The 23,595-nt window shown below is 41.2% G+C and overlaps 1 protein-coding gene across 3 annotated transcripts in view; it reads left to right on the top strand.

Moving 5' to 3' along the window:
• The window catches only part of CDC14A (cell division cycle 14A), a 198,373-nt gene extending 180,987 nt beyond the window's left edge, over window positions 1–17,386 (top strand). For all 3 annotated transcript variants that reach the window (XM_046006231.1, XM_046006240.1, XM_046006223.1), the window contains one exon: window positions 15,058–17,386. In XM_046006231.1, coding sequence (XP_045862187.1) covers window positions 15,058–15,087 — 30 coding nt within the window. In that variant the 3' untranslated portion in view covers window positions 15,088–17,386. The remainder of the gene's footprint in view (window positions 1–15,057) is intronic.
• The last annotated feature ends 6,209 nt before the right edge of the window (window positions 17,387–23,595 follow it).

Raw genomic sequence — 23,595 nt, 5'->3', positions numbered from 1 at the left:
AGAAGTGCTGCCTTGTACTATAGTTAGACTCTAAGCTTCTGAAGACAGGTAGACATAGGTACAAATTTTCTCTCTTGCCAAGTCTTATAGTGAATATTTTGGCAGGTTATTTAACCTTGCTGAGCCTCAGTAAAGTGAATATGGGAATGAAAATAAACAGGGGCATATCTAGGTTTTGTGCACCCTGAAGCTTATACAATTTGGTGGGACCCATGTAAGATAAAGAAGGATGTGTACTTGGAGAGGAGTTTGTGTGACGGTGGGGCCTTGAAGCCTATGGGGTAGTGATCATAAAATCTTTGTAATAGGGTGGTTGTGATCATTAGCTGAGGAGGTAAATCATATGCAGTAGTTTACCCAGTTGCTTACAGATGGTGCTCAATACTTGCTAGCTATTATTGTTTTAAGAGCAGTGAGTATTCCAATGTAAAAAGGCAGGGGAGGTCACCTGTAGATGAGCTCAGAAAGTTAAGCTGAAGCCAAACCGGAAGTGCAGCGTGAGCTGTCGGAATCTTGTCAGCAGAGTGACTTGATCGGATCTGATCTGATGAAGACAGTTCTGGCAGTCGCGTGCAGGACAGCTCTTGGTGGAAACCCTCAAGGCAGGAAGACTGGTTTGAGCCCTGTCTGCTGTCCTCCGTCCCTGCTTCAGCAGGTGTCCTTGGGTAAACACTGTGCTTGGTCAACAATTATTGCATGTTTTATTTGCTACACACAATAGTATTGATGCTATTAAATAATCGTATATGACCAATAGATCTTCCATATTTTATATTTAATTTTTAAATGATGTATTTATATTTATAAATGAAAACTTAACTGCCCAGAGGGAAATTATGGTCCTTAGTAAACATCTTTTTTATAGCTGTTTTTATAGGTCTTTTTTATACAGCGAGCTTTTTGAGGAGGTGTAAAATAATGTGCTTTGCTATAAAAAATATATACATACAGATGTATGTATATGTAGAGTCAGGTTGGTTACGAAGAACTTTTCATCACTTTGGTGTCACAAGGTCACATTAAGCTTTGCTGTATGGAGTGGCCTTTTGGAATAAGCTTTTGTTGTATTGATGGGTAGGGTATATAAGTATAAATAAGATAAGCTGCTCTGTGATAAGGTTCTTCTGAAAGCTGCTCTGGGCATCACCTATTAAAACCCTTTTTGTGATTTTACTACTGTTCCTAAGCAGTAGCTTCTATGAAGCTTTGCTACTCACTCGTTCATACTGGTCTTCGGACGTTTCCAGAGACATTCTCACGGTGATGTTGCAGGTGATGTTGATGAGGCCATTCACTGTCTCTTGGAATTTCCCCACTTTCCTCTATTCTGCTGCTCTCTCATCCTTGTTGTTTTTGGGTTAGCCTCATGGATGATCTTCCTAACTCATTCTCTTCATTAATTCATACTGTAAGTAGGGGCTCAGGCTCTTTCTGTCAAGGGCCTGATAGTGTTTTGGCTTTGTGTCCCAACTCTTCAACTCGATACATAAACAGATGGTGTGGTTGTGTCTCAGTGAAGCTTGATTCACAAAAATAGGGGATGGGCTGGATTTGGCCCCTGATCTATAGTTCTCCAAGCCCACTTTAAAACACTGTCAGGTAAGAGAGAACTGATCCCATCGTTATACTCAACCTGTTCAAAAGTGACCAGGAGGGGCGCCTGGGTGGCTCAGTGGGTTAAAGCCTCTGCCTTCGGCTCAGGTCATGATCCCAGGGTCCTGGGATTGAGCCCCGCATCAGGCTGTCTGCTCAGCAGGGAACCTGTTTCCTCCTCTCTCTCTCTCTCTCTCTCTCTCTCTGCCTGCCTCTCTGCCTACTTGTGATCTCTGTCTGTCAAATAAATTAAAAAATAAATAATCTTAAAAAAAAAAAAGTGACCAAGACCCCCAGTGCTAGGACAATAATCCTGAATTCCTTTGCTGAGCTTCCAGGCCCTCTGTCCTCAGGTCCCCTTCCCATATCTCTGTACCTCATTTACTCTGCTTGTCCCTGAGTGGGTTCCCTTGGCCTCTTTCCCCATTAGGTTCTCATTATTGCCCACCTCTTGGCCTTTGGAAAACCCTTTCTTGAACTGCCCCCCCCCCCATGCCCTCTTCACCAGTTTCTCATTTTTTTTTTTTAAGATTTTATTTATTTATTTTGACAGACAGATCACAATTAGGCAGAGAAGCAGGCAGAGAGAGAGGGGGAAGCAGGCTCCCTGCTTAGCAGAGAGCCTAATGTGGGGCTCGATCCCAGGACCCTGGGATCATGACCTGAGCCGAAGGCAGAGGCTTTAACCCACTGAGCCACCCAGGCGCCCCCAAGTTTCTCATTCTTAAAGAGATATGTTACCTTCCACCTACTCTCTGAAGCCTTCCTCCGGAAACTGGCCCCACCCAACGTTTTCCTTTTTAACCTCTCTCTTGTTCCTGCCCATGATGTACTTCATCAGTAGGTGTGGTTTTTATTACATACTTGAGTCTCTGTGTCAGTTTACTTATTGTCCAGATATATGAGACTTGTCTCCAACTTTTAGACTTTGTTTGAGTGTCAGTATACGAAGTTTCATAAAGTTCTTCTATAGTTTATGGTTTCTAACATACTGCTAGACAAGGGAAGGAATTAAAAACTATTCCTTTGGTTTGCTGTTGAAAGGAAAATTGAAGTGAACTATTGTGTGTGTACTTATTGTTTGACCCTAGCGTTCTCCTTATGTTGAAATTGTCATGAATGCCATTCCCTGCGTGAGAGGGAGCAGCCGTGTTTGTACTCCGCTGGTTAGTCTGCTCTCTGTGGATGAGTTCCCCATCGCAAATTTATTTATTTTTTTGGTAATCATAAGACAACTTGAATTTTTGCCTCCAATATTATTTTTGTCCCTTTACATTTATTTGCTGGCTATAGTGCTTCTTTTTTATTGACATGGACACAGGGACACACATGGTTACATTACTTTCAGGTGTACAACATGATTCGACATCTCTATGCATTCTGCCATGCTCACCCGAGTGTAGCTCCCATCTGTCGTCATACAATGCTATGACAATGCCATCGATTATACTCCTATGCTGTACTTTTCATCCCTGTGACTTACTCGTTCTGTAACTGGAAGCCTGCCTCTCCCACTCCCCTTCTCCCATTTTGTCTGTCCCTTACCTACGTCTACTCTGGTAGGGAGTAGTTTGTTCTCTGTGTTCTCTGTCTCTGATTTCACCAGAACCAGACCAGCCTTGGTAGCCTGTGGGTAGGTTAAGTTCTTCTGTGTTCTGGCATGAGTCAGAAAATATATATAAATATAAATATATATATTTACTTATTTAAGGAATTACTGATCCTTAGAGTAGGACTTGGAATAAGATCAAAATACTAGATCCAGCTCAGTAAAATGCCCAGTTTGGTGGAAATCTGAGTGATTGGCACGTGCATGAGAGCTTGCTTCATTTTTATTTTGGAGTAATGTTTGTGTGACGGTGATGAGCTACTTACTGATTGAACATTCGTTCCCAATAAAATGCTTCCACTTGCCAATGGGATGTTAATAGCTTTTCTGGATTTAACCTTCATGTCTTTCCCCTCTGCCTGTTCCCCATTCTACAAACTGTCATCCTGTTGTGATTTTAAATATGATCTTAAATCACAAATCTTAAAGATTAAATATTACATTCAATACTAAGGATCTGTACCTGCTCTCTAACCTGTATTAATATTTAAGTTGCTGTGGTTTTCCCATCTCCTCTCTGGGTTGTGGCATTACCTTAAATGTTTTGGAATTTTCAGCTAAGGGATGTTACTAATATCGAGAACGTGAGCTCTGTCTTTGAACTACATCTTTGGCCTTTATTCAGCATTGTATTCTTTTGTTCCAAGGAGACTGAGATTGTTACTTGACAAAGCATCAGATTGTTTGAGGTCAGCGTGGTTCAGATGGTGCCTTTAACTTTGCATATAAACTGTTAGGTACACACCATGTTTGCAGATACAGCTAAGGATCTTTTCAGTTTCCAGGGTTAAACCATGGTTTACATTAATTTGCTGTACAAAGCCCGTCAGCTGTGTTTGACTCTCCATTTGAAAGGACTGTTTCAAATACAGAACTTTAATCTCAAGTACATCAGAATTATTGCCTTCGTTGTTCAATTTAATTTGACACCTTTCTTACACGATGCCAAAAACACTGCTAAATCAATAGAAAAGAGTCATTCTAATCTTGCTTAATTTGTTAATTTGGCCAGGAGCAGAAGAGATTTTTATATATGTAAAAAGACTTGTCCAATTAAAAAAATTATCTACAATATATATGTCTACCATGAGTGCAGTATTGTTTTAATGGAGGAACGTAAAAGACATATAAGCCATTGCCTCCCACTAGATGGAAACCTCCATGAGAGCATCTTCTGGCCTCATTGATCGTCGGCCCTCGTTTTTCTGGTCCCTTCTATCTGGCTTTGCAGTACTGCCAGAATCTGCTTAATATACTAGTTTCCTAATGTCCTTTGCTTAAAAAGCTTCTTTGATTGAAGAACAAAACCAATTATTCTGAGATTTGTCTCTTTTCCCTGAAGTTTTACAGTTTCACCATAATATACCCAGATACAGACTCAGTATAGTTTCTATTTTGGGGCCTCAGTGTCTGCTTTCAATCTCAGGGCTGATGGCTTGTTCAGTGATGGAAAGTCCTTAGGCATTTTCTTCTTGGACATTACCTGCCTTTCCCCTACTTCTCCTCTTGTGACACCCCCTAGACTTATGTTCAGTCTGTCCTCGGCATTTCTTACCGTCTGCTTTACATTTTTAAATTCCAGTTGCTCTGGTTGTGTTCTGATTGGATTCCTCCTGCTCTTTCCCAATCCACTGATTCTTCTTTAACTGTGTCCCTTCTGGAAGGTATCCCCAACCTACTGATCTTTTGGTTTCAACAGCTCTGTCTTTTATTTCCAGCATATCTATCCATTCTTTTTGACAACCATCTGTTTTTCTTTGGGCCTGCCTATTTTTATTTTGTAACTTCTCATCCTTTTTATGGCTATTCTTCATGTTTTCACCTTGAGGATCTCAGATGCCAGGTCATCGTGAAGTGGTTTTCTTATTTGCGTTTCAGCAAAATGTGAGCTTTCCTCTCCTGGCTGGAGCCTTTGCTAGTTCTCTTGGTGTTCATGTTCCTTGTGTCATGAATTTAGAATTTAGCATTTTAGAATTGTCATTTGTAAGTTTACACTGGATAGGAGTTTTTGCTTCTCTCTCCTCTCTCTGTAATTTCCCTTCCTCACCCACTGGCTTTGTTATTGGTTCCACTAGACCTGCCCCCCCCTTTTGCTCCCCAAGCCCAGGTCCTCGAGTCTAGAAACAGCTCAGGACCCAGGCTCTGTCCCTTGCTGAGCTCAGCAGGCTGGCTTCTTGAGGCAGGGATGCAGCTCTGCATAAATCCTGGCCCCAGGGCAGTTGGTTGCCTCTTCTCCAGCCCCCTTCCCAGGTGGGAGAGCCTGATCCCAGCCCCAGTTTCAGTCCTGGGGCCTGTGGCCTGTAGACCCTCAGGAATGGAACACAAGGCCACCACTGCTCCGTAGCCAGTGACCTACTGCTGTGACTTGATTTGTTTGTGGGCCGTAAAAAAGCTGACCATATTTTTGCACCCTGCTGTGCCTTTTCTCCCATGCATTTTTTTAAAAAAAGATTTTATTTATTTATGCTGGAAGGAGAGGAAGAGAGAATCTGAAGCACTGAGTGCAGAGCCTGACTCAGGGCTTGATCTCATGATCTGAGCCAAAACCGAGGGTCAGCCACTTAACCGACTGCACCAGCCCCATGCCCCTCTCCCACACATTTTATCCTCACTTGGCTTTGTGAGGGTGAGAGAGCTCTCTGGGCCTCAGTTATAGGAAAACTCATCCCATTCATGGAGTGCCCACTCTTAGGACCTCATGGTCTCCCAAAGGCTCCCTCTTAATACCATCCTACTGCAAGTTAGGGTTTCAACACGGGAATTTGGAGATAGCGGGGAAGACAAACATTAAGACCGTCACAAGCAGTAAACTAAGAGAAAATTAAAACGTGTCTATTTGAAAGTGAGCAAAAGAAGGTTGACCTATTCTAGCCTAATTCCCCTTATTTACCCCCTAAGTTCAAATTGCTTTCCCTCTGGTAACTCCCAAGTCTTTACGGTGAGAGGTAAATGCTGGCTTCTGACGTTTTAAATACTGACTTTAGACTCTCCTCTCCTTTGAAAACTCCGCCCAGTGATCTTCTGCTCCGTTTGTCCCCATCACTGCCATCTACTTACCTTCATGCCTTAAGGACTTTGGCTTTACTTTGCAGCTACCAGGCTACTGCCAAGTTTCTCTAGAACGTCTTCCTGATCGTGACAGTCATCTTCATTGGTGACTCAGTGAGTCACTCCGCTGTGCCGGGCATTGGACTAGCCGCTTCCCATATACATTATCTTATTGATTTAGTCCACAATTTAAAGATAAGAATATCAGGATTCACAGAGTCAGTGACTTGGCTAAATTCTCACAGCTACTCTATTTTAGATTTTCTTAACTCAGGTGATCTTTATTTTTATTCACTTGGAAGTCCATTTCATTGACCTTTTCATCACTCAGCGCATTGCTTCTGGTACCTTGAATCCTGGGAGGCTCTTCTCAGACAGTTAGCCCACTACTAACCCTTCCCCGGGACCCCTCTATGACCCCTGCCTGCCTCCCCAGCCCTCTCCTTTCCCTGCCTTCTGTGACCCACAGAGTCCTTTCTGCTTTCTCTTTCCAACATTCTGTTATACTTGGGACTTCCTTCTGTAGCCAATTGATTGCCAGCCTCCAAAATAAGATCAGTCCGACCATTTCCTGTCTGTTCTGAGTCTCTTTCTTTCTAAGCACAATTGGTGAAAATGCCATCGCCTGGCTGCCAACTGACTCCATTTCAAATGAAGTTCTAGTACCTGGCCCTTCAGTGCTCGTGAGTACTTTAGTTATCCCATTTTGGCTCCCTTGCTCTTCCTCACACCGGCTGTTCCAAAACTTCTAACATTTGTTGTCAACACTGCCACTCCAGCCTCCTGGGCTGGTTGACTTTGCCTTGAGTCCCTAGAATTTATCAGGAGTGATTTCTCTTTACTGTCCTCTTTACCTCAAAGTGTGCCTGCCTCTGACTTGTCCTTTTTTTTTTTTAGTTCCCTTTGGATTACAGGAATCATTACGATTTACCCATGGTAATTCTAGTCCCCTGTATTGTTCTTCCCAAACCATTCTAGGGAGTTGCCTCATCCACTTCCTTCCTCCTTTATGTCTTCAGTCTCTTACCCTCCGTTTTCCTATCTCCTCACTACAAACAGGTATATCCGAATTGGTCAGAGTGGTCTTGCCAATCACTTCCCTCAGTCCTGTCACCTCTCACAATGTCTCCTTTTTTTTTTTTTCCAGATAAGATTTCATTTATTTATTTGATGGAGAGAGAGCTAGAGAGCACAAGCAGGGACAGGGGCAGAGAGAGAGGGAGAAGCAGATTCCCCACTGAGCAGGGAGCCCTCACATGGGACTCTATTCCAGAACCCTGGGATCATGACCTGAGCCAAAGACAGATGCTTAACCAACTGAGCCAACCAGAAGCCCACAAGATCTCTTTATGGCCAAACCTGGGGCAAGAGAGGCAACCCCCCATTCTGGTGAAGGTCTCTCCCACAGGCTGCCCTTGATTTCTTTAAGGCCACATCAGGTGATCTCCCTCTTAGTCTTTCTGCAGCATTTGACAATGTCAACCACCCTTTTGTCTATTATTTTTTGTCTCCTTTGAGTTTTAGAATGCTATTTTCCCATTTCTTTCCCTCCCTCTCCTTTAAACTATTACCTGTCTGTCTTCCTCTGCCTGCCCCTTCATGATTTTTCCCAAGACTCTGACCTTGGCCTACATATCATCTCCTGGGCATTGGATCTACATGTCTAACTTCTTATGGGCATTACCTGGGACAGAATACATGCTCCTTCAATTGCCTGCTCCTCCTTTCGTTTCCTGCCTTAGTAACTGTCACCCAAGCTAGAAATCTGGAATCCTCTTTGACACTACTCCTGCCTTTCCCTCTACACGTAGAACCCCTCCGTCCTATCAGCCCTCCCCCTGAGATGTCTGGTTTTTGTTCTTCCATTCTTACCACTGTTGCCCTAATTGAGGTCTTCACGGACTATCAGAATAGCCCTTTAAATTTTCTTCCTGCCTTAAGTGTCTCTCAACTTCCATCTTTTCTCTATACTGCTGCTGCTGTTAGATTTGTAAGACACACTGATTAAACCATTCTTATGTTCCAAATTGTTCATTGTCTCCGCTGTGCCTGTGGGGTCCTGTCTGGAACCTGTGGCTTGCCACTAGGGCCCTTCCCAGACAGACCTTGTGCCCCACCCTCCACCATATCTCTCCAGCAAATCCCGCCGGGCATGCTGGGTACTCTGCAGGAGCGCCACATCCTGCCTCATGCCCGAACCCTAGTGCATGCCTGTCACTCTGCTTTTCCTCATCTCTGTGTGGTTTTAGAATTCCTGGCCCGGTTCCACCGTTACATTTTTTTTGGGGGGGGGGGAAGATTTTTATTTATTTATTTGACAGAGACACACAGAGAAAGGGAACACAAGCAGGGGATGTGAGAGAGGGAGAAGCAGTCTTGCTGAGCAGGGAGCCCAATGCAGGGCTCAATTCCAGGACCCCAGGATCACACCTGAGCCGAAGGCAGAGCCACACAGACGCCCCTACAATTACCTTTGTGATGCAGCATTTGTGACCCATCCTTCTCGACTCTCGTGGGGTTTTGGTTCATATCCCCTCCACCGCTGCTCTCATATTCTAGTTAAACTGTATGTGATTCTCTCTTCTCTCCGCTGGATTTCAAGCTTCTTAGAGGGCATCTTTGTTGTCTCAGGTTCCAAAGTATAGTGAGTGCCTCATAAATATTTATTGAACTAAAAATTGGATAATATATCTAGGACCGTGAATGCAAAGCAAAGAGCAAAAGTGCTTAGGAGCCCATTATCACCCGTAGCACAGGAAGCACTAACAAAACAGAAAACAGATGTTCAGTTTTAGCTTTAATATACAGTTATCTGAGAGGTTTTTTTTTTCTTTTCTTCTAGAAATGTGGCTTTACTAAAATAAGAGACAATACATTTTAACCGCGCTTGCATCAGTATAATTTTGGAGTTCAAATGAACTGGAAACACTCACGAATGGTTGGCTGAGTCAAGTAGAGTGTCAACAACAATCTGTCATCTAACAATTGAGCTTTTTGTGATTGTTGAAAAGCACAGATGAAGTTCACTCAGAAAAAAAGAATCTATTAAAAGTTAGGTAGGAAGGTGAAAGAATATTTTATATAGCATTTTATTTAACTGAAATTGGCTTGTTAAATCTTGGGGTCCCCGAAATGCTTTGAGAACACTATAGAAAAATGCTTGCACCTCCTTCGAGGCTGACTTTATTAAAAAAACCTTAGCCTCTTTGTGTTAATATAATGCAAATAAAACCTTATCCAACTATGTTTCTCTACTAGTGTTATTGGAGAAGTATTATTATGTTAGCAAGGGCAAAAACTTTCAGTATTCTGAAAACACATTTGTGGAAATGGGTATCTATGAGCACATTTTGTGTGTTGGTAACTTACAAGCAGTACAAAAACCAGAAACTCTTTCTTGCAAAGCCAAAAAGACCCCAGAGTATAGAGGCATTTATAGATAACCTTATTATTCCTCAGTGTTTATTTTTTTCCCCATTTGTTCATTAAAATTCAATACTGGAGTTATATATAAAATAAGATACCATATTGCCAAGCGTATTTTTTTCTTTCAATTATCTATGCCATGAAAACAAACCACTTTTAAAGGTGCTTTTTGCCTCTGAGTTAGAACTCAAACCAAGAATAGTGAAGTAGGCTACATTCTCTTAAGGGACTTGGCAAGATGGGGAAATGCAGAAGACAAAAGGTCAGTGTGGCAAGCGCCCGTGGTGGTTGTGAGTCAGGATACTGACCTAGCAGGAAACTCACATCGCAGGTCATAGGGCCTTTGTTCTAAGTTATTTGAACATAAAGACGTCATTTCATTCATTTGGTAGCAAAGACCTAAATTTTTCATTATTCTTTACAGCTTGCTGTTTTTGATAGTCATCACATAATTGTATTTATTAACCATCTTACAGTATTTATATCTGTAATTATTAGACATTTTTCTACCATGATTAGGTAACTGGGCTGTTTAAAAAAGAAACACCTCCAGAATAGCTAAATTTTTAAAGTCACTACCTACATCTGCCAAAACAGATTAGTAGCAAATTTCCAGAACAGAACAAATTGTCTTGATCTCCTTACCTAACACTTTGTTTTATGTCAAATCTAACTGCTTTCAGGGAACAAGACTTCTTGATGGAAGCTTATATTTTGACATAAAAATTTTGGGGGCTGCAAGTGTAAGGTAATTTTATCCTTATTTTGCAGGCTGACTATTGCTGTATTATTAGTTTTATGGTATTCACACTATAAAAAAACACCATATATTCATGACAAACTTGATCTGGTCTTAGCTTGGGTCAAACTTACTGGCTCAGGAACTTGAATATCCTGTTTGAGAAATTATATATTTATAAATAAGTGCTACCTTGTAAAGTAATATTTACACCTCAGGTGCCCCTTCTTCATAACCACATCAATTGTCATTCCTGAATTTTTGTAAAAATTTCAGATGCATTGGGTATTAATTCTTTTTTTTTTTTTTAAGTATTATTTATTTATTTGACAGACAGAGATGACAAGTAGGCAGAGAGGCAGGCAGAGAGAGAGGAGGAAGCAGGCTCCCTGCAGAGCAGAGAGCCCGATGCGGGGCTCGATCCCAGGACCCTGGGATCATGACCCGAGCCGAAGGCAGCGGCTTTAACCCACTGAGCCACCCAGGCACATTGGGTATTAATTCTTATGAAAAACATTGACCAAGCAGAATTATAACTTTAACCGGAGTACTTAAGCTTAGGTATTTTTGTAAAGAAAATTTCTTTTTAGCATATTCCTGAAAATTACTTTGGATTTGGTCCTAAAAGGATTTTTCATTTTAAAATGTCTGTATCTCCTTAAAAGTATCATACATACTGCTTTCTCTTTTTGTAATTTAATATTTCTTTTCTCACCCAGGCTCATAACCTGATTCCGGTTCTTATTTGTCTGTGTTAGGGTGACAGACGATGTCCAGTTGACTATGCAGTGATCACAGGACAAGAGCTAGAAGTGTCCTGAGGTGTTGTACTGTGGTGGCCAAGGCTTTGGGCTTTAAGCCAGAGTGCGGAGCTCCACCACCTCCTCCTGGTGTGATCTTGGGCAAAGCCCTTCACCACTCTGCGCCTCGATCTCCTCGTCTGTAAAATGACTTATTTTACATATATAAATGTAATACCTATAAAATGTTTAGAACTGTACCTGGTATGTAGGAAGTACTCAGTAAGTGTCTATCACAGAGTAATGGACCTCTTCAGTCATAGATCTAGTGTATTAAGAATTCTGGACAGTGGTACTTAAATCTATTTCCTGAATAATAAAATCAATAGCAAGAATGATATTGTTTATGGAGTACAAAATACATTTGCAGCTTTGCTATAAAAATTAGCAATGCTAATAACTGGTTATTGTGTTTTCTGGAATATTTTAGTAACTTTAGGATACAGCTAACAGACGAGCCAGAGGCCCTCGACACAGCCCATCATGGAAACGTGTGGAATCTAAATTCCACTGTCATCCCACATGATTGCTTCCCCAGTGAAAAGGCCTTGAAATACTAGTTACGGTTTTTTCTTTCTTTCTTTTTTTTTTTAAAGATTTTATTTATTTATTTGACAGAGAGAGATCATAAGTAGACAGAGAGGCAGGCAGAGAGAGAGAGAGAGGGAAGCAGGCTCCCTGCTGAGCAGAGAGCCCGATGCGGGACTCGATCCCAGGACCCTGAGATCATGACCTGAGCCGAAGGCAGCGGCTTAACCCACTGAGCCACCCAGGCGCCCCAAGTTATGGTTTTTTCGAGTGAACACATCTCCTAGACTTTAACAGTTCTCTTTCTTCCCTAACTCCACTTCCATTAAGATTTTTGTTGTAGATTGAAAATGAAAGGAAGGTACTTGTTCCGAAACACTGATGTCAGAATAATTTGTTAAGCCCGATGTATTATTTCCTTTAACTTTCTTTACACCATATAAAGAAACCATGGAAGAATCTGGGTCTCTTATTTTTATCCCCCAGGGCCAAATGTATACTGTTGCTATTTAATAATGATTTGTTGAGTGAATTAACCAGCACAACAGAAGGTCCATTCTTCAGCCAAACTATGTCTTTATTTGTTTAAGGAGGATCCAGAGCCGGTGAGGCAACATGAAGTGAAGCACACTGGGTGGGAGGCAAAGGAAGGCAGTAGGGATTGTGGGGGACAGTATCTGCAGGTTGGATTAAACAGCAGCCGGTTTACGATCTCTGCTGTGTGTAAGGAGAGGCTTCTGCCCGAAGGCAAATGTGAATATTTACTTCATATGAATGATAGATATCCCTAAAATTATTCTAGACTGTTTATTTTCCAGGGGCATCACGATTCCATAAAAGAAAGAAAGATAGGTACCCACACATATTTCACTCTGTATATATTGATGCATATTAAAAATACCTTACCTGGAAAAAAGTTTAGCAAAGGTCACTTGCCTGGTGTCTGTTCATTTACTAGATCTCTGTCTATTGAGAACTGATGGAACTTTAGGGGTGCTTGCAAAAACAACTCTGTTCTAAATTTATGGCAATCTGAGGAGCTACGTAATTGCTGTCAGTGGTAGCATGAATAACTTTTCTAACTGGAACAAAAGCCACATTTAACTATTCCTACGAAAGCAGTGGCCCGCATACAGCATGCACACTTGGCAGTCTTGCCGCTGGGGAGACCTTACAGCTCTGCCCTCCCTGCCTACTTGCCAGACTTCAGAAGAAACTAGGAAAAAGCAGCTAGAAAAGTCAGAGTCTACTTTGAAGCTCTGATTGTTAGGAGGGCACCTGGTAGGCCTACAGGTTAAATGTATGAGAGCTTCAAGGCATTAGACTAGTTTTACTGGACTTTCTGGCTTACCTCTTGGGCTCTCCATGAGTTCAAGTCTACTCAAAGGATAATGCCCTACTTCTTTTTTTTTTTTTTTTTAAGATTTTATTTATTTATTCGACAGACAGAGATCACAAGTGGGCAGAGAGGCAGGCAGAGAGAGAGGGTGGGAGGAGGGCTCCCTGCCGAGCAGAGAGCCTGATCCGGGTCTCAATCCCAGGACCCTGAGATTGTGACCTGAGCTGAAGGCAGAGGGTGAACCCCCTGAGCCACCGAGGTGCCCCGATAGTGCCCTACTTCTTGATCGTCGCCCCTGTTCTGCATCCTTGGCGTAAACCATTCTGTAGTGAGAAAATCAGCCTATCAACCTTTTCCATTCTTCCTAACATTTCCATTCTCCCTCTTCACATTTCCCGTCTTCCTGGAAACTTGCAGCCTTAGAAACCTCTCCCCTCCCCAACCTTCCCTTCCCACTCCTCGCCTCCTGCTTCACTTATGTACAGTGTTACTGTCACCCTCTGCCCATTACTGAATGTTGACACCTCTGACTTTTCACTCTGTGTTTGTGTGATGTCTGGGCTCTTGCCGTTTGAGGGCCGGCTGATGGCTTTTTGACTCTGTAAATGGTTGCCCACAGGGTATAAAATACACAAGGATTGTGAAGCAATGAGAGTGAACAAAGAGAGTTTGAATCCTTTTGTAGATGATTTGCCCAACAGATTCTTTTTACTGATATGCCTACTGTCAACAAAATGCACTAGTCTCAGAATTGAGAAGACCTGTGAATACCAGGCTGCAGATAAGTTTGAAAAAGAATTATTGGGAGAGGAGAAAAGGACATTTGGTAGCAAATCAAGTAAACTTTGTTGTTTTGAGGTGCTAGATAAGAAGAATTGTGCAAGAGAATTTGTTCATGTTCAGACTGATTTGTGTTCCCCCCCCCCTTTTTTTTTTTAATTTTTGTGTTCCCTCTCTTTAACTGCTCTTTGCTGCTCAAAAATAAGTATCTGGCAAATTTTTTTGAACTATCTTTATCTTTTCCTGGTTAATATCTATTATCAGTGCATTCTTTAAAAAAAAAAAAGATTTCATTTATTTATTTGAGAGAGAGAGAGCACACGTGCATACTGGAGAGGGGCAGAGGGAGAGAGGGAAGCAGGTTCCCAGCTGAGCAGAGAGCCCAATGTGGGGCTCGATCCCAGGACCCTGATATCAGGATCCCAGGAGCCTGAGCAGAAGACAGAGGCTTAACGCACTGAGCCACCCAAGCACCCCTTATCAGTGCATTCTTGATTACATATCCCCATCGTGTTCATTATATGTAATTATCTAATATGATGTGGGAGGGATTTGCATTATTTATTTTTCTCGAAAGCTCCCCACTATTATGTCTGACTGCAAGATTCTTCTACACAAATGCTTTTGGGTCTTAAGCTTAGATTTCAAAGCTAGTAGTGCTCTGTATCCCCCTAAATGGAAAGGATTTGTAAGCTATCTATTAAATTAAAGCATTCTTAAGGAACTTATTTAAGTGATGGCTAATTCTACTGCATTAGAAGTACTATTTGATATGCATTAGATGCAATAAAGTATATATAATCTTACAGTATATTCTAATAAACCTCAATACAGTGACAGGTGTTGTTTAATATCTTTGAGTCAAACTTAGTATTATTGCTTAAAAGCTGAGAAGTGAGTTTGATGCCACCCACCAATTTGCATATAACACTCAATTTTTAACTGCTTGGAACAAATCATAAGCCTTTTATAATACGGTTTTCTTGCAATCACATCACATAATTGAGTATCTTATTCTTAGCAAATGCTTTGTGGGTTTTTTTTTCATCCTTTTCTGTTTTCTTCTCAGTATATTTCATTGATCTTTTATATAATAGATGCAAACTGTCTTGTGTTGAAGGAGGAAGCTGCAGCTGTATTACCAGTTTCGCAGGTGATGGACTTTAACCTGGGTTTCTGTCTCTCCCCCACACAGTCCCTTCAGTCTGAATATGTTCATTACTAAGCCCCCGCCACTCCGGTGAAAGCATTCCGCTCTTAGACACCAGGTCTTCATCTGGACAAGCAATGCAGTGACAGAAAGAGAAAGAGAGAGAGCAGCTGCTTGTCGGAGGAGTCTTTCTGCCTTCCCGCCTTAAATTAAGGAGAGCGCTAACATAAGACCTTCAAGAGACTTGAAACCAGAAAAACTCTGGCTAATGACTACTCTAAATGCACTGAAACTAGGTTTATGGAGCTGTCAACACTCAGACAGTTGTAATGTTGAATTTGGTATCTTGAAAGGTTATTTTTAATGTATTTCAGTAATACATCTGTTATTACAATTACATGTACAGTGTTACATTATGTATGTATTGTGAACTTTAAGAGACTATTTTGATAAATTTATACATATATAAAATTATGTAAAAACTAGACTATATTTTGACTTAGATTTTTCTTGCTGTTTGCTACCAAATATTTGTATTTTGAATTTGTTTAGTATGGTTTTGTCTACAACGAATACAATAATTCCTCTTTATGAAGAAAAAGTAAGGGAGAAAGTTTTTAGAAAGTGATTTTTATGTTCCCATCCTGAACAGGGCATATCAGTTCATCCTTTTGGGGAGTCAGTCATATATGATGAATTTAATCCAACATGATCTCTGGGGAGAGGAGGATGATCGGACTTATTTAGACTACTTCTTTTCCCTTTGTTTTTGTTGCCGAGCCATTTCATTTCTCACCCCTGGGAGGCTTTAAAAAAATTTAACATCCAGTTGGAGATCAGAATTCCATGAATGTTTCTCCTGAAAACACAGCTTGTCTCTGTGTGAAATGACTCAACATTCCAAATGCCTTTATTTCTCTCCTCCTCTCACAAGAGCCCTGACCCCAGTTAGGACATTCCACGCTTGGTACGAGGTTGTTGTCTGTAAGCACACATGGTCTGGCACCTGTTTTAAATCAATGAAGAGAGAAAACTTGGAAAAAAAAAAAAAAAGATGCTGCTAAGTAGTTCTCTGTATCAAAGGAGATATGTTTGAAACAGATGACGAACACCTACCACACAAGCTAGCGTATCAGAAGCCTGACATGAGAGTGAAGGGACTCCTTACAGGTGTTCAGGGCCCATTTATTGAGTATAATCTTGTATTTTGGCCTAGGAAGCCCGGAGTCTTCATTTCTCCGGGCAGCTGGGAAGCCTTCGATGCTAATTTTTTCCCGTGCTGCCTCAGAAGACGCCTCACACAGTTAAATGGATCCACATGAAGTGCTCTTCTCGCCACCACTGAGTTATTTATAATCTGTTTATTTGTGGGGGGAAGGGGGTACCCGGAGGCCATTACACATGCTTCAGCAAAACATCATGTCCGTGTTTTCCATTTTAAAAAGGCATTTGAATGACTGTTTGGCTCAGGTTTGTGACTTAAACTTCAGTAACTGCAGTACCAAATAATTGCACTAAAGCTGACGGGGAAAAAATGAATTGTATGTTTTAGGAGTCAAAAATTAAAATAAGTGGAATGAAATCGTCTAGCTTTTCTAAAGCCAGAATTGTAAAATATTTTATTATGAGTTGTTAAAAAAGAAAAAAAAAGATTGGTTAGTTGTATAGGAAGATGGTATTTAAAAAAATTATCCGTGGAAAGTAATTCAGATGATGTTCGAGAAGTGGGGAAAAGGGAACCATGTTGACAGTTTGAGTTCTGTGAACACTAATTTGTGTGCAGCTATTAAAATGCTTGTAAAATTGACTACTATAAATTTTCCATGATTATGTGTGTATATTAGTCATAGGTATCTACATGTGTATGTCTTAAAATGATCGGTACACATGTAGATACTGAGACAAACCAAGAAATGTATGTATATAATATAGAAAGTATATAGCAAAGTAATTCTACTCCAAAAACAAAAATTGTTGACATGTATTTTGTTATGAACAGTTTACCTTCCAAAAGAGATTTTGTTCTATTTTAAAGTGTAGAAGAATGCACTGCTAATAAATAATAAACGTTTTATGCAATTTATGTTTTCCCTGACTTTTATAATTTGAAATTTGAGTTATCAATGTACTGAAGTCTCTTTGTAATTTTATGTTTGATCCAATCTGGTTGGTGCCTTTCAAGTGTCTCAGGCTCTCCATTCTGGATTTTTAGTTTATCTTTCATTGACTTTCCAGGTTGTGGCCATTTTTTGAAGTGTATGACAATGAGCACAAAGAAATCTTTGACTCTGCCTTTCGCAAAAGTCAGATAACGTCAGGCTCTAGCTGTCTTTCTCTCATTTTCCTTTCTGTTAATAAAACACTGATTGTGATCCGAGTTTGGGTCCTGCTTGGTCATTTATGACTATTGGGTGATCCACTGGTCATCAGTGCCTTTTGAGAAGAATGGCCTTTTTTCTTAAAGGAGAAATCATGGAAATAAATCAGATGGAACAAACCTCACCACTTGGATGTATGTCCTGAAGAGCCAGCTTGAGAAGAAGAAGCTGCACTATTTAATTCAAGATATTTTATGCATTAAACTGGATCTCTCTGGATTGTGATGTTTCTGAGGTTTTGCCCTTCTCTTTTGTCTTTCAAATTTTTTTTCAGCACACATAGGAAAGGGTGTGAGTGGGAAGGTAGTTTCACTTCTTGAGTTGAAAAGCTGCCAATTAGCAGTTCTCACAACACTGCATGAGACAGTTGGGGTATGGAGGTTGTCACAGGACCACATCTGAGGGAAGAAGAGTTCTTAGGAATTCATGAACCTGTGTGGAAGGGCGAGAATCTTTTTCCTCAGCTTTAGATCTTATGAAAAAAAAATAGTAAAACTAATCAGTTAATTCCGACAGATTTCTTCACCTAGCCGTCATGGAGTTCATATGGTTTTTTTGTCGATGTTAATTGATTTATAAACCTCCAGACACACCCAGGGAGGTTAACCCATGTATATATTCGGCTGAGGTGTAGCTAACAGCAGGAACACGAGTTTACCAACAATAAGCCACAGAAATGTATTTTCAAAATTGTTGGCGCTCATATGCTTCCCTTTGTGATATTTCTGAAACCGTCAATATGTTCAAAGTTTCTGCTTGAACCAGTGGTTGGTCTGCCAGCTCAATGGTGCTCTGGTGTTTCATGTTGTAGACGGAGTCTGTGCTCTTTCCCAAAGTGCCCTTGGAAGGCAGAGTGAACCGTGCCCACAGAAGCCTTGCAGTCCTCTCTGTAACACACAGCAGAGCGAGAATTCTGGCCCTGCCTGTCTCGTCTGAAGACTAATTAGGGAAATTTCCAATTATGGCAAGATCGAATTTATGGCATAAGATAAAACTCCCTTATTTACCCAGAGGTCCCACAGTAGTGGCACCCAGGGCATAGAAAGTAGAAAATAATTGTAAGTTATTTTGAGCTGGATTGAAATGTTAATATATTCCCACCCAGTTCCTTCTCTATGGATTGAATTATGATAATCCTATCAAGAAAGAAAAACAGCTTTCCTAGGGAATTTTAAACTTTTTCAGTGAGTGCAAGTAGAAACTTCTAGTGAAAGACTGCTTTTAAGGCAGCCTACAGTTCTTTGGAACCGGTTTTAAATGGACAAACGTAAATTAACTGACCCTTTCCCTCACCAGACCTCGCTTTAGCCAACAGATCACTGAAACAGAGATGATTCACGTCACCACTCCCTGTTTCTCCTTTGGTTCAAATCAAGTGGACCGAAGCTGTTCGGAGAGGTTGGTCTGCAAGTGAAAAATGAGTTCAGGGTAGTAACTGTGGAAATGACCCCAGCTGCAAATGTTTATCTTGACATTAAACTTGGGATTCAGGGGTAATGATCGATCAAAAGTATTTTGTTCATTTATATTATGGCTCTCTTCCAAAAAGATTTCAGCTGGCTACAAAGAACGGACCAGGTGTACCACAGAGGAGCAAGAAGGGGCTTCGGACACCCAGTTTTTGAGGCAACTGATGCTGGGGCTTGAAGCCGAGTTGAATAGCACTCTCAACTGTTATAGGATATTGGTCCTCACGTCCTACGCTGGGCAAATTTACACTAAATGCTCATCTTCGGTCGCCTCCAGGACTCCTTATGGGAATTTATTTTACTCAAAATGTTAAGAATAGTACAGTATGTGATTATTAACTGTAAGTTCTATCCTGGACAGTGGATCTCTAAAACTTACTCATATATAACTAAGACCTTGTACTCTTTGACTAATTTCTAGGAGGGTAGATCTTAGCTTAAGTGCTTCTGCCACAAAATAGTAATAATGACAATTATTATAAGAAGATGGGAGGAAACTTTTGGAGGTGATGGGTAAGTTTATGGCCTAGATCGTGGTAGTGGTTTCATGGACTTTCATGTACTTACCTCCAAACCCATCAAGTTGTATACATTAAATCTGCACAGCTTTTTGCTTGTCAATCGTGCCCCGATAAAGTGGTTGAAAAATGTTTCAAAGAAGAGATGATCTCCAAGTGAGATTGTCAATCTTGACACCCAGATCTCCAAAAATGATTGTCAGGTACATAGAATAGAACGTTGAAAAGACAAATTGAAATCAGGGATCAGAATAGTATAATGATAGTCTCTAGGAGTATCTATCTATCATTTATCTAGTGTACGTCTGGCCTTTACTGAGAGCTTGTGGAGATGAAGGCAAGAAGTGGAAACTCTGCCTTTTTGTATTTAGAAGTAAAATCTGGAAGATATGGGGGTCCTAGAGATTTGAGATTAAAGGAGCCAATCTGTTCTTGTCTTAGAAAAATAAAGTGAGACTCGGGAGGAAATGAGGTTTTGCCCTTCTCTTTTTAAAAATCCAGGTTTCTTGCTGGCAGAGAGACTTTTCACACCGCACTGCCCATTCAGAGAGAGGTACCCAAGAAGCAGGTTTCAGGCAGTGTTCTCAATTCCAGAAAGATAGTTAGCTTCTAACGTAGCTTGGGTTGTAAATAACATGGCATCTCCTGACTATGACCAGCGGGGTTTTGGATAGGCCTAGTCTTTCCTGATTTGAGAAAAATATACAATATTCACTTCTCTCCCTTGACCATTCTTTACACTAATTTCCTTCACAAGTACAGCAGCCAGCCTGAGATTTTCCAGCTGCTTAAGGCAGAGTCAGTACCTTACTTTATCACTTAGATCACATGCCTTCAATGACCATGGAGTCATGGCCAGGGGCCCGTCAATGACAGCTCTGCAGAAACCGTAAAACAGAGCAGATACCTCCAGCTCAAGAGTGTCTTGGGTCCCGACAGCACGGAGCGCCAGCCTCGGGGTTCTCCTTCTCAGATACTCCACCAGAAGCTGAGTGAGGGCCACAGGCTCCGAGATGACTATCCAGTCGTGATGAGAAGTGAGAGACCCTGACACTCCACCAAGCTGACTAACTGAGATTTTACAATAGTTTGATCTATTTTAAAGTCAAATCCGTTGGGGAAATTATCCCTAATTAAGGGTTCCTAATGAAGTGACAGGTGGTTGGATTTTTGGTAATCTGAAAGAGGAAAAGTTCATCCATCTGGTCTGGAAGAGAGCTGAACGTCAATGACTAAGCCAGGAACTAATTATCAGCCATTCTGTTTGTTGGGGTCCCCAAGGTCACACCCTCCTACCACACCCACCCTGCCCTCCTACCCCCGCCTGTTTCTATGATTTGTTAGGATTCATATGACTCAGCATATATCTGCATTCACAGCTAAGATTTATTACAGTGAAAGAAAACAGCAAAATCAGCAGAGGGAAGAGGTGCACGGAGTAAGGTCTGGAGGACGCCAGGTGCAAGCTTCCAAGGGTCCCCTCCCAAGGGAATCACATGGGATGTGCTTAATTCTTCAGCAACCAGTGGTGGCAACACAAGTGAAGTGTTGTCCACCCTGGAAGCTCATTAGAGACTAAGCACCAATGGGGTGCTTATTACTGGGGACTGATTGTGTGAGCGCCCTCTGATGAGCACGAACCAAAATTCCAGACTTCCTGAAGGAAAGCAGGCATTCTACATAAACCTTAGCATCTGCACGGTCTGGGCACAGCGAACCGCCACTATCATCAGGGGACGTCAGGGCAGGAAGCTGTTTCCAGGTGGAAGCCAAGGCCAACCTTGAAAACGGGCCTTTCTAAGGACACCAGTCTTGTGCCCACTATGTAAACACATTCTTTTTTTAAAAAGATTTTATTCATTTTTTTTCAGGGAGACCATGCAAAAGCAGGGAGAGTTGCAGGCAGAGCAGGCAGAGGTAGAAGCAGGCTTCCCGCTGAGCAGGGAGTCCGATGTGGGGCTCCATCCTAGGACTCTAGGATCATGAACTGAGCCAAAGACAGACGCTTACCTGACTGAGCCACTGAGGTGCCCCAAATTAACATATTATTGTACACTGTATTTTAGCTAATTTTGTACTAATCAAAGCCAATTTAAATGAATGTATAGTTTTATTTTATGAAGTTGATCCACAGCCCTGTTTCTGAAGGCTTCTCTGTGGAGGGAAGGAGTCGTGATCTAGTAGAAGGGAATGCTGTCCTTTTGGGACACTGAAGAGTGCTCCAGATGGGCCAGAGTTCTTTTTTCTGGGTTTTTTGTTTTTGTTTTTGTTCTTTTAGGGAGAGAGCCAGGGAGAGGGACAGAGGGAGAAGGAGAGAATCTTGAGCTGAGCTGAGTGTCTTGCCAGGCAGAGCAAAAGCCAAGGATAGATCACTTAATCAGCTGAGTCTCCCAAGTGCTCCTCTGTTTTTTCCTAAACAGATAAAATCAAAAGTGGTTTCCTTTCGGGGAAAACTAGAATAGGAAAAATGTCCTGAATCATCTTTAAGAAATAAACTAGTCTTGAAATTTTGCTCCTAATATTTACCTGTTGTTTAATAGGTGAAAGAAATTTTAAAAATAGGTTAATACAGCTTTTTTTTTTTAAAGATTTTATTTATTCATTTGACAGACAGAGATCACAAGTAGGCAGAGAAGCGGGCAGAAAGAGAGGAGGAAGCAGGCTCCCCGCTGAGCAGAGAGCCCTGGGACCATGACCTGAGCTGAAGGCAGAGTCTTTAACCCACTGAGCCACCCAGGCACGCCAAGGTTAATACAGCTTTAACAAATCACGACTTCAAAAATATTGAAGTAAAAAAGTAATTGAAAAAAATTAAAGCTAAAAAATAGTGGCCTCAATATAAATAAAGACAACAGCGAGGCTTTAAAAAAGGTACACTTAAAGCTATAAAAATAGAAATTAAAATGATAAAATATTGATACAAATTGCTAAGCTGCTTTAAATGAGGTAAACAGCAAATCTAAAGAATGAGACATTGAAAAAATAAAGCACTTAGGAACTAAAAAGTTAAAAGGATGAGCTGGAATAATCTAAGATAAATTAAGAATAAATTTTAAAAAGACCAGGATTTTCCAAAAATTAAAAAAACAAAAGCACCAAACAAAGAAGTTTAAAACATTTTCAACACAGGAACAGGGCTGCTTGTGCAGAGAATGTTACAGATGCCCACAGGCTTCCCACTTCACCTGATCCCCAGGTTGAGCTACTCTGGACAGGCATTGTGCGAGTAAAAATTCCCAAGAATATTCTAGAGAAAAGACCTATGAGCCAGACATTTCGTCAGCTCAAATGACCCCAGTTATATTTCCAACCTGCTATCTACAGACTTAAGATTTTCTTTATTTGAGAGAGAGAGAGAGAGAGAGCATAAGGGGGAGGACGAGAAAGAGAGGGAGAAGCAGACTCCCTGCTGAGCAGGGAGCCCGATGCAGGGCTCGACCCCAAGACCCTGGGATCATGACCTGAGAACAAGGCAGACACTTAATGACTGAGCCACCCAGCGTCCCCCCACCTTGGGGAAATGTTAACAATACGTTTTTTGAGTGTTATTATAAGCCAGACGGTGCATTAGATGCTATAAATCTATAAGTAAATCCATAAGTTATCTTGCTAGACATTACTGAGAGGTTTTAGGTGGAGTAAGCGGACGTGGAGAAGTCAAAGACTTGCCTGCCCAAGGTCATGTTGGACAGCCAACAAGCAGTCCAGCCCAGATTTCAACATGGCCTTAATGGCAAACCCAAGTTCCTGACATGTAGCCAGTCTGATGGATGTGAAAGGGCACATCAAAATAAAATAACCAGAAACATCTCAAGCAAGGCAGCTGTCAGCATGTTAAAGCCTCAGGCTGGTGTACACATTGTCAAACCCAGAAAAAGTTTGGTTAAAACATGCTATGGCTTTGAAAGTAGACCATGTTTTGGGGCAAGGAGCCTTCAAGACATATATAAAATAATATACTCTTGCTGGTTCTCAGCTAGCAGGCATAATCTAAAAAGTCCAAGAATTCATACCCTGGGACCTGATGTAAGAAAATGCAATTCTTAAAATTGTAAAAAAAAAAAAAAAAAAATGTTTTAATGTAACATTGAAAGGATTAGTTGGCCAAAAGGCAGAAAGTTCAGATTTGAGATTTCCACAGCAACCGACCCCTGCGCTATTGTGGTCTGCTCCAGAAAAAGCAGCCCTTTCCGTGCTCACACAATGAGCAACATCCAA

Source organism: Meles meles, chromosome 1 (assembly GCF_922984935.1).
Source record: "Meles meles chromosome 1, mMelMel3.1 paternal haplotype, whole genome shotgun sequence".
Taxonomy (NCBI): domain Eukaryota; kingdom Metazoa; phylum Chordata; class Mammalia; order Carnivora; family Mustelidae; genus Meles; species Meles meles.
This window is presented reverse-complemented; position numbering and strand designations above follow the sequence as displayed.